Here is a 12,549-nt window from a genome sequence, read left to right on the forward strand (position 1 = left end):
CAGCTCCAGGAGGAGTTTAGCCTAGCTTAGCACAAACACGGGAAGCAAAACATCTAGCCTACACTGAAAGAGGAAAATGCTGTCTCATTTACATGTCGGATGTCATTAGCAAACAAGATAGCCAACAATACTTCCAAAAAATCATATATGATTAAGTTAGTTACAAAAGTGCATGAAGCCGGCAGGATCACTGTAAAACTGGACTTCAGCCGTTGGGCCGAGCAGTTGTTGGTCACTAAATGGCTCTAGTGCGTAAAAACTGCTCATTAAGCCACTGATTTTTTCAAGAATCCACCTTGTCAGGCTTCAAGTTATGCGTTGGTGTCCAAACCATTGTGGTTCGGACCAATCAGCATCCTGAGAGGATCTAGTGGCAGCAACAGGTATGTTTTAGGTGTGTGTGACGCAGTGGTGGGCCGTCAGGGCCAGCAAAGCCTTCTCTGCTGGCCTCGACAGAATCACAAAGTTATAGCTATTTCATAATTCAATTATTTTTCACAAATACACTACATGTATTCTAAATATTTTTCCCCATTCGTTTTTGGGAAAATGACAGTTAGTGAGCAATTTCACAACTCATAGTTCACAGCAACAAAACAGGGACCACTCAGTGTTTGTGCCATGTTTTAATGTCATAGAAATTATTTACATTATGACTCCTTTTCATTTCTTTTTAACTGAATCATGCAGATCGTAATCAGTAGAAATCTTTCTTTGTGAAACAAAGTCTATGCTCATGTTTTATCACGGTAAAGACGACAGAGTAAAGGACTAGAAGTATCCCATTTGACAAAGTGTGTGTGACAGTAAAGTATCTGTGGGACGGTCTAAAACAAAACATTTAATCCAGATGTACATGAAATGCTACATATTGCATAATAGCCACATCGAACAGTCTTTAACTTTAAAAATAATAGCATCAGCACACATACGGTACCAACTGATCTCAAACATTCCACTTAACATGCTAATCCAACCCAAAAGCCTTAACAGCAGCATAGATCTTCTCTCTCTCCGTTGTTTTTGCGTTCCTCGTTCCACCGCTGCCAGATTTCATCACGGTAAAGACGACAGTAGAATACATCCATGTGTCTTCATTTCTCTGAAGAAATACATTACACATTATGTAAGATGACAAATACCAATAAAGATGCATCGTAAGTGTTTTTGGATAAGTTCTTACCTTTAAATTCCTTTTTGCAACATTTTCAAGCAGGGAAACAGCAGCTACAATATGAAATAAACAAGAAGAATATAAAGAGATTCAAATGGAAACGGATGCACGAGTTTGTTACAACACGAATGATAAAATAAAACTACATTTATTCATGTGTGTGTGTGTTTGTGTGTGTGTGTGTGAGAGATATAGAGAGGTAACTTTTATTACCTTCATTATTGCAATAATCACACTTGTTTTTCTTGGTGGCGTAAATGAGGACGGCTGCAACATTCACACTTATAGTAAAGACAGCACACAGCAGGACCAGAAATATAGCGTCAGCAAAGGACCACGGGCCGGTTTCTGAAACATGAAAACAAACAATGACTTTTAGTCAAACTAAATGAAAATGTTATTCCTCCAAAGAGGATTTTACTTGTCACAAGTTTTTCCCTACAATCAATCTGTATGGATTTTTATTTGACTTCTGATCAAGATTTATTAACACATAAATATGCAAATTTCCATATTAAACTAATTTACCACACAGACTTGCCAGTGGGTTGCTAATTAATAACTTATGATCTTTACAGCTAAATATTGTTAAAACCTACAGAGCCTTATTTTCTTTCATCCAGTCATTAAGATGTGAAGACACCAAAAATGACAGGATGAATTGCGAGAAACATGTTTCAAATGATGCCGAATAAATTAAGAATATCTCCATTTGATGGAATGGTGCAGCCATAAAAACACACTATTACAGAATATACAGTATATAGTGCTGTAAAACAGTGTGGAGAAAGATGATTTTCCAACAGTAAAAGCATGTAAGGTGGCAATAAAAGGGGGAAAACAAGTTTAACAGAAGTTATAGTTACCTTCAAATTCCAGTTCCATTCCATTTCCAAATAATATCTCTCCACATGTGGCCACAGCGCAGTAATACGTCCCGGCATCAGAGGAGCCGACGTTCTTAGAGAAGCTGTAGACACATTTCTGTGGAGAGTGAGCCTCAGGACTCTTCTCACATCCAGCACTGTTGTTTCTTTGTGCATAAATGACACTAGGATAAGATTCATCTGATCCGGCTCTGAACCAGAACACACTCTGTTCTTCTGGACACGTTTTCTTCTCCGAGTCAGAGAGGACTGAACACTGCAGAGTCACTGAGTCTCCTGGACGGACTGGATCAGATGAACGCTCTTGTATGACGGCAGTGATATCAGGTTCTGGTCCTGAGAAATACAAACATGAAAATAATGCTTTAGTGAGCATTGAAGTACTAAAAACATGTTTTTATATATAATGGCACACACTTTCCTATTAATTATGGAAATATGTACTATCTTTATACATACATGAAGAATAATTTAATTATGTAAACTGCTTCTTATAAATGTTTACCTCCAATTCTCAGAAATGTTGCTTTCAAAAGTATCACATCAAGTTGGTTCACTCTTAAACAGTAGTAAACTCCAGTATCGCTGAGCTCTGCTTGATGAATATGCAGGAGAAATGTTCCAGGTCCTTGTTTTGTTGTAACGTGAGGAGTCGTATTAACCCTATCATCACCAAAACTATGTGTTCCTTTAAAGAATTCAGGTAAGTTTCCAGAAACGAGCCTGATCCAAAACAAGGTTGCTATGTCCAGAGTTTTAATGCGAGGACAAGTCAAAGTCACATCTTGTCCAACACTCTTTGTCTCAATGACCAGATCATCTGTGCATCCTGAAAATATGAAGAGAAACACGGTTCAGTGATTATTGACAGAGAAAGAATCAGGTATGTCCTGCTAAACTACTGTAAGATCATGACAATGATATAAATATATATCTGAAGTAAATCTGACATTGCTACATGTACTTACGCCCCACTCTGAGAATCAGCAGTAAATAAAAGATGATCATCATTTTCTTGTTCATCAACTTGAGACTGCAGTTAAATTAGATCAAATTAGAAGATGAAGTGCCTTAATGTAATCATATCAAGTGGGAGGGATCAGTTTCAGAGCAATCTGATTGGCCTGTCGTTATTTTCCAACCTACAAATATGAAAAAACACCAACAGCGCACTTTTTTTTCATGGTGGGTTTCTACAACTGACACTGACTAAATATAACATGATTTGATACTAATGTGAACCACAGTTATACAAAAACAATCTGGTTAAAAAAAAAAAGCATTCTTCTTTCACTCTTGTACCATATTTATGAGGGGTGTACCCTGGTTTCCAGAAACCCTAAACTAGATTGCATTCTATTGTGATTCATGGGATGAGATATTATCCCTGTCCAGGATGCACTTCTCCATTTCCTCCCGGAAAGATTAAGGTGCGGTTAAAGTTAGGCAACAATAAAGACTTTAAGGTTATGATCATTGAAATGGCAAATTAAAAAGATTCAAGGGGGAATCCAGCAATTAAGTATTACACTCCCAAAAACACTGGATCCTACGTTTCCCTTAGTGCAACTCAAAAGCGTCTTTCATTAGAGATTCACTGACTAGTATAAGTGTCTTCAACTTAAACGCTCCAGTTTGTAGTGCAGAATTTTAGTGATACATTTCTCTCCAAACCCACTGATGGATGTAAATGACAAATTGCAAACAAGTCCAAGATGAATGTATCTACAAAAGAGAACCAGACTGAATTACTGCCACTCATTATGTTTGTGTGTTAGCTTACACATTTAAGGATTGTAGCATTTATGCATAAAAACTGAGATCCAGTTGCTTTGTGGCTAACTCATGGCTCTAACATTTCCAGCTTTAGGATTCGATTCGTTTCCAAGTGTGTAAAACATGCAAAACACTTTAATTCAGAATACTAACAGTTTGTCGGGATGCTGTCTAAGGAAGAGTGCCAAGCTCTAAATGCTTTACAATCCAGCGTCCCTGCCAATCTAAGCCTTTGTTTAGTGCCCCACTCGTCGCATGTCGATGTGTCCTTGAGCAACACACTTAACTCCAACAATTGCTCCCATAGCTGTGCCTATGGTGATAGAATCTGAATTGTAAGTCGCTTTGGATAAAAGCGTCTGCTAAATGACTGTAATGTAATGTAATCTTCACACAATTGAGTGCTTGTATTTGTGCACGTAATATACAGTAATATAGCTCAATGTAACTTTTTCACAACAACCCTCAAGGTTATGATATACCACCTGAACTTATAGGTACAATCCAAAAATCATTTTTATAGGAATGACAACACATTACTTATTCAATTACTGTCTTTATTTGCAAATAGATTTAGACATAGTTTAGTCTTGTTGAGAGACTTGATAGTGTGGAATGTAATTGTTTTTTCTTTTGCCCTGATTATTCAAAACACTTTTAATATTTAGATCTCAAGTTAATTTAGGGTTAGTGCTTTTCACTTGCAGGAATTATGAAAAATGTATGCAATCCTTATTTAATTATTTTCATTATACGAGATGAACCCTGTGGATTTTATTCATGCAAATTCTATTTTCAAAGTAATCTGTACTTTGTTTTTTTCCAGGACTAAATGTGAGCACATTTCTCTGAGAAGTCTTCAAAACAATGACAATTGTGAAAATCAATGGATTTTAAGAGTGGTAGGAGATCAGCATGAGCAAAACAAGAAACATGAAGCAACAAAAAAGGATTCTGCTGTTTGAGCGTCCTGGGTTATTTCTGCAAACATTTAATCAGAACATCAATCAATCTCCCTGTCTTCTACAAGATCAACCAACTAAAGTTATTTAAAAAATAAACAAATTATGACTAAACACTTATTAATGAAATGATGCCATTATAAAATAAAAGAGAAAACTTTTGAAAAGACTGAAAACGGTAGACCTTAGCATTGATACATAGAGGAGAAGTTTACAGCCTTAAAACTGCACATCAGACGAGAGACACAGATGGAAACCTTCCTCAACCCTCTCAGTCTCTTAAGGTCGGTAGTAGAATATGGTCAAATGTTTGAAGAAACTTCGTCAAAGATGTAATAAACAATCCATACAATTAAATAAGAATTAAGAGATATGAGATGCTGTAGAATATCAACAAAAGCCATTAAAACATGTCAAAATTAAACGTAAAACATTTTTCAAGGTTATCAAAGTAAAAGACTGTAACCGATATCAGATGTGAAGCAGCAGATTAACAACAGTTTGCCAGACAAAATGTATATTAGCTTTAATTAGCAAATCCAGTAGATTGTTAATCTTTCACTAAAGTCCTGACACCAGTGTAGACGGTCTCTTCCTCTGCTGTTTTTACATTCTTTCTCTCTGCTCTGCCAGTTTTCCTCTTGGTGAAGGTTGGTGCAGAATAAACCAACATGCCCTCATTTCTCTGAATAAATATGAAAAGATATTATAAAACAGCATATTTTAATTTCTATATATGTAGAAAGGGAAACAAACTTTTCCATTGTGATCTTTTCTTTATAAATCTTACCTGCTGACCTTGGCGGTCACCGCTGGTTGTTGCAGCATTTGTTTGCCGAGCTGTATTATAAAATATAAACAGAGATTTAGGATGAAAGACCCTGAAGGTTAATTTACACACATCAGTTGTGTTAATTCTGGAAAGTTAGCTTTTGCAAGATACTGTTAGAAACTTATATTACCGTTGCAACGATCACACGTTTTCATCTTGATGGTATAAATCAGGAAGGCAATAACAATCAGACTCAGAGCCAGAGCTGCTAATAGCAGAATCAGAACTGTGTTGTTCTGCAAATCCAACATGTTGAGTGCTGAAAGTATATGAAAATGAGCAAATAATTGAAATTAACAACTATTTTGACAAGATGATATAAGGCATATGGTAGAATTGCTTTGTGATACATGATCTAAATTAATCTTTATTAATGATTTCATTGGAAATGTTCTGCCGTTACCTTCAAATTCCACTTTTGTTCCGTTTCCAAATAATATCTCTCCACATGTGGCCACAGCGCAGTAATACGTCCCGGCATCAGAGGAGCCGACGTTCTTAGAGAAGCTGTAGACACATTTCTGTGGAGAGTGAGCCTCAGGACTCTTCTCACGTCCAGCACTGTTGTTTCTTTGTGCATAAATGACACTAGGATAAGATTCATCTGATCCGGCTCTGAACCAGAACACACTCTGTTCTTCTGGACACGTTTTCTTCTCAGAGTCAGAGAGGACTGAACACTGCAGAGTCACTGAGTCTCCTGGACGGACTGGATCAGATGAACGCTCTTGTATGACGGCAGTGATATCAGGTTCTGGTCCTGAGAAATACAAACATGATAATAATGCTTTAGTGAGCATTGAAGTACTTAAAACATGTTTTTATATATAATGGCACAAACTTTCCTATAAATAATGGAAACATGTACTATCTTTATACATACATGAAGAATAATTAAATTATGTAAACTGCTTCTTATAAATGTTTACCTCCAATTCTCAGAAATGTTCCTTTCGAAAGTATCACATCAAGTTGGTTCACTCTTAAACAGTAGTAAACTCCAGTATCGCTGAGCTCTGCTTGATGAATATGCAGGAGAAATGTTCCAGGTCCTTGTTTTGTTGTAATGCGAGACTTCGTGTTAATACCCTCATAATCAAAAGTGTATGTTCCTTTTAAGAATTCAGGTAAGTTTCCAGAAACAAGCCTGATCCAAAACAAGGTTGTTTTTGCCAGAGATGTATTGCGAGCACAAGTCAAAGTCACATTTTGTCCAACACTCTTTGTCTCAATGATCAGATCATCTGTGCATCCTGAAAATATGAAGAGAAACACGGTTCAGTGATTATTGACAGAGAAAGAATCAGGTATGTCCTGCTAAACTACTGTAAGAACATGACAATGATATAAATATACATCTGAAGTAAATCTCACATTGATACATGTACTTACGCCCCACTCTGAGAATCAGCAGTAAATAAAAGATGATCATCATTTTCTTGTTAATCCACTTGAGACTGCAGTTAAATTAGATCAAATTAGAAGATGAAGCGCCTTAATGTAATCATATCAAGTGGGAGGGATCAGTCTCAGAGCAATCTGATTGGCCTGTCGTTATTTTCCAACCTACAAATATGAAACAACACCAACAGCGCACTGTTGTTTCATGGTGGGTTTCTACAACTGACACTGAGAGTAATGTGAGAATAATATGACATGATTTGATAATAACGTGAACCACGGTTGTACAAAAACAATCTGGTTGAAAAAAGAAAATTTTTCTATTTTCCATATGAGTAGCCTGGTTTCCAGAAACCCTAAACTAGATTGCTGGTGCATTGTTTTGTGATTCATGGGGTGAGATATTATCCCTGTCCAGAATTAACTAAGCCATTTCCTCCCTGAAAGATTAAGGTGTGGTTAAAGTTAGGCAACAATAAAGACTTTAAGGTTAAGATCATTGAAAAGTCAAATTGACAAGATTCAAGGGGGAATCCAGCAATTAAGTATTACACAACCAAAAAGTTGGAGAACTTACAAGAGACGGACAAAATTCTGAACAAAGAGTGACTTGACTCAAAGTTCATTGAGTTAAGCTCCAAAAACACTGGATCCTTTAGTGCAACTCAAAAGCGTCTTTCATTAGAGCTTCAGTGACTAGTATAAGTGTCTTAAACTTAAATGCTCCAGTTTGTAGTGCAGCATTTTTGTTATACATTTCTCTCCAAACCCACTGATGGATGTAAATGACAAATTGCAAACAAGTCCAATATGAATGTATCTCCAAAAGAGAACCAGACTGAATTACTGCCACTCATTATGTTTGTGTGTTAGCTTAAACATTTAAGGATTGTAGCATTTATGCATCAGAGTGCCAATCTCTAAATGCTTTACAATCCAGTTTAACTGCCAATTTAAGCCTTTTTTTGTGTAATCTTCACACATTTGAGTGCTTGTATTTGTGCACATATTCAGCATATCACATGTCCTCTCTTTTCTGCAGTAAGTGGCTTCTCTGTGTTAGACTGTTCCAGCTCCTCCCCTCTGGTAGGCGCTACAGAGCACTGTACCCAAAACCACCAGACACAGGAACAGCTTCTTTCCACTGGCCGTCACTCTCATGAACAATTAATCAGACATAATGCACTATTACCTCCCCTTAAATACCAAATCTATTGTCTATTGTCATTGTTGTTGTTCTTTATGTTCATATATATTCTTGGATATATATTTATATTGTACATAGTAGTTAAATGTTAAAGCTTAGTTTCTCTGATCTACTTTAATGTCCTTGTTTTTATATTTTTCTTGTTTATTTGTATATTCAATGTATATACATTGAGAGCAATGTGAAAACCGGTATCAAATTCCATGTATTCGTATGCAAATTCTAGAACATTGTCTGCAGCACTCAGTTAATCAGGAATGTATTGATCAGTTTTATTTGTGTGCAGAAAAGAAGCCTTCATCCATTTGCCATCACGATACACAGAGATAGAGACATGTTACATGTTATGCACGCTAGCCAATTCAGATGCTCCACATCATCAATGATGACCCGCCCACTCCTGCCTGTCAGTCATATCAGCAGGAAGAGCACAGCGTACAGAGGAGGGCGGTTAAACCATCCATCCTCTATACTCACATCACTCCTCTTCAGGGGGCTGGTGAGAGGCAGCAGCAGAGCGCCACTCTCACAGCATCACATTCACCTGGAGGCGATTTAAAGTTTCTGACCCGTATATATTTATCTGTCCAGTGTGAACCTGGGACAACACCCCAAATAAAACAATATAATCAATAACAAGGTGATTATCAATAAACAATCCTGGGTCACTTCATTTACAGTGGTTGACATCCTCACACTAACATTAAAATGCAGCCCAGAAAACTCCACAAACTCCAGCGTTATAATAATTATCAAAACAGCGTTAAGGTTTCCTGACAACTTGAAGGTTGTATAGAGACAGTCATTAGAAAGACAACCTATCTATCTACAGTTTAGGACCGAAACTTCCCTCACATTTGTTAGACCAGCTCGTTGTGGTTTGTGGTCATCAGGTTCAACGAGCCAAAACACGCTTTGTGCTTTCACACACAAACGGACAGAAATAGACACACATTCACAGTCACCACTGACAAACAAACGATGCATGGAAACTTAAGCTTTGCTGTAGCCGGGCCTCAAACTAAGGTGTCAATACAAACCTACATTTCTCTGTTTTAGCCTCAGGAAGCTCGGCTTGAACGATGTTTTACCTTTTAATAACACACTTGTTTTGATGATTGGTATTAATATCACATCAACTTACAGGAGGAGGTTAAGGGTTCAGGAGGGTCGGACAAACGCACCCAGTCACGCTATGTCCTGACCATTTGTCATCACACTCCTCTGCAGTTTTGTGCTGTTCATTTGTAATTGCTGTCAGAGGGGGAGGTGCTCATCCTTCACTGGACCCACTCTGGTCTATTTGTCTTTGCAGAATTCTTATTAACCTTGATCTTAAGGTAAGTTTGCCTGATTATCTGCAAATAGGTGAGCCAGCCATGCTTAAGTCTGTGGTGCAGTGATTGACTGAATAAATCTGCAGATTAAAACAAAACACACAAATATGCATCTGTGATATTTTAAGATTGCACATGCATATGGTCGTAGATGGTTGCATCTTAAAAACATGAAGGATAGACAGTATCTGTACTTTAAATGAGCACAGCAACAAGTAAATATAAAACTATAAGTTTGCCTGCTGAAGCTTATTGTAGCTCTTCCATCACTACACATCCTGTTGAATAGTCTGTTGAGAGTAAACAGCCTTGAAGGTTGGTCAAAGGGTGCAGAAGTGGCCCACCACAGCTTCAGTGTGTCAGTGTAGCTGTTGCATGTGGCATTGCTTGCTCCTCTCGCTACATGCAGAAGAGATTTACAAAGTGCTGTGAGACCAGACAGATTGACGGATTTATTCAATAGAGTAGTTGCCCCCTCACATTTTTTACATTGTATATGTTTTATAAAAAAGGAAACTAATCGTGTCTACAACATATAATGCTCAGTATGTGTGTGTAACTGCTACACAGCAGTTCACTGGTGAAAACCACTGACAGTCTATTTGATCTCACTTTGTGTCTTAATGTGCGTGTGCATTTAAAAGCAGACATTTAGACTTGTGAAACACACAAGTGTAACATCATTAAGGGCCTGTCCTTAATGTTATTGGTTTTACTCGTGCTTTTTGTGCTAAAACAAATCAAAGTATCTGTTATTAAAAATAGGAAATGATAAAGGATGAGTTTAGCCTAGCTTTGCGCAAACACAGGAAGTAAAACATCTAGCCTACGTTCAAAGAGGAAATATACTGTCTCATTTACATGTCGGATGTCATTAGCAAACAAGCTAGCTAACAATACATCCAAAAAGTCATTGAGGCTTAGTTCAGTTATGAAAGTGCGTGAGGCCAGCAGGATCACTGTAAACTGGACTTCAGCCTTTAGGCCGAGCAGTGTGTCAGTAAACGGCTCCAGTGTGAACTGTTTATGAAGCCACTGATTTTTTCGCAAGAATCCATCTGGTCAGGCTTCAAGTTATGCGTTTTGGACAAATGCTGCTACAGCATCAGTTATATTAATGTAATTCTGAATAGGGGCTTGGCCTCGTTACATCAGATCTGGAGACTATTTCTTCAGTGAAAGAACAAAGTACAGCACTGAAGGCTTTTCTTGAAGGAGAGGGTGTTTGTTCCTGACTGACGGTGACACACAGATGGTTCATCCAATCACCTGCTGAGTACTTTTTCTTTAGTTCTGTGTGACAAACCATCTGCCACTCCAAGTTAATTTGAAGTTATGGAATTGTCTTGCAAAAATAAATATAAAATGTGTATTGTGTCATCTGTGTGCATGTGCACGTGATTCAAATCAAAAATATTTCTCCACATTGTGACCTTTAAATACACACATGCAGCCAATAAGACCGATTTTGCTGTTGTTGAAAGACTTTCAGTACTTGCTCTTAAATAGGCCAAAACATATAAAATGGTTATCACAGAAACAATGCATTTAGTCATGCAGTCTGAATAAAGACACTGCTTTGAAAATACAACACATACTCAACGTGTAGATTTCCTATCAAATGAAAATAGATCAAAGGTTGAAAAAACGAAGGGGGACGGTCATTTTCTATGTTTCAGCCAATCATTCTACTTTGTAAACCTTGATCACCTCGTGACTACATCTTCCATTTGGTTGTGTGACATCAGTAGTGCAAGACAAGAAGCTGTACCACAATGATCGGAGGACTGGCTGCTTTGATTCTACTTTGTAGAGTGTGTAAGTGCAATTCTTAACTACCTTGAGCAAGACACGACCATGTTTTAATCTTTGGAAGGGTTCATACTTTACCTGTTTACTTATCTCGTGCTTTAACTTTGTTACATTCTGTCTCTTTTCTTCAGATCTGATTCAGACTGCAGAGGTTCCTCACCAGGTCTCTTTGACTTTGGCTGAACTTGGTGGAAATGTTACTTTGCAGTGTCCAGTTCCTGAAACGGAAAGCAAAGCATTTTACTGGTACAAGCAGCCTCTTGGATATCTGGTCCAACAGGTCGCTGCTGTTATTGCTGGCAAAATGACAGTTAGTGAAGAATTTAACAACTCACGTTTCAATGTCACAGAGTGGAACTCTCAGTATGTTCTAACCATCAGAAATATAAGCAAAGAGGACGAAGCGACATACTTCTGTGTCCATGGAGCAAGATTTTCACACAGTTTTGTTAATGGCACCTTCTTGGCTGTGAAAGGTAAAACATATTTTTCTCAATTCTTTTTGCCACGTTTAATAATTTTAATTATTCATTCATTTGTACCTGAATCATGCAGATCCTAATCAGCAGAAATCTTTCTACGTGAAACAAAGTCCGGAGACTGAGTCGGTCCAGCCGGGCGACTCAGTGACTCTCCAGTGTTCACTTCTCTCCAAGAACAAAGAAAACACAGTCCAGTGTCCAGGTGAACACAGTGTGCACTGGTTCAGATCTGGATCAGGAGAATCTCATCCAGGCATCATTTACACTCACAGTGATAAACAAGAAGAAAGAAGTTGTGTCTACAGTCTGTCCAAAACTATACAGAACTCCTCTGATGCTGGGACTTACTTCTGTGCTGTGGCCACATGTGGAGAGATCCTGTTTGGTGACGGAACCAAAGTTGCCTCTTTGCTGATGGAGACAAGTATGTATTTACAGTTGTTTTTAAATCATATTAATTTTGTTGAAAATCAATGTAATGATTATTAGTGGTAGTTTATTTTTAAGTTTGAGAGGATAACTAAGAGTTTATAAAAAAAATGAAGCATTAGTTATCAACTAAATTTTATAATTATTTCATAGAAAGTTGTTAAGTTATAACAGAAATGATAAATGAATGAGCCTATGAGGACCTATGAGCCTTAGTTTTTGAAGTTGCATTTATAAATCAGTGTTCATT

General features: G+C 37.5%; 1 protein-coding gene across 1 annotated transcript; it reads right to left on the reverse strand.

Annotated features, from left to right (window-relative positions):
- Positions 1-741: 741 nt before the first annotated feature.
- On the reverse strand, positions 742-3,072 carry LOC306702058 (uncharacterized protein; the record flags this gene model as incomplete). The annotated part of the gene is made up of 5 exons (XM_079167551.1): positions 742-1,102; positions 1,184-1,227; positions 1,388-1,522; positions 2,041-2,397; positions 3,030-3,072. 5 exons carry the CDS (start codon positions 3,070-3,072, stop codon positions 968-970), a joined length of 714 nt encoding a protein of 237 aa, XP_079023677.1. The 3' UTR covers positions 742-967.
- Positions 3,073-12,549: the final 9,477 nt, after the last annotated feature.

This window comes from Pholis gunnellus (assembly GCF_910591455.1).
Source record: "Pholis gunnellus genome assembly, chromosome: 10".
NCBI lineage: Eukaryota > Metazoa > Chordata > Actinopteri > Perciformes > Pholidae > Pholis > Pholis gunnellus.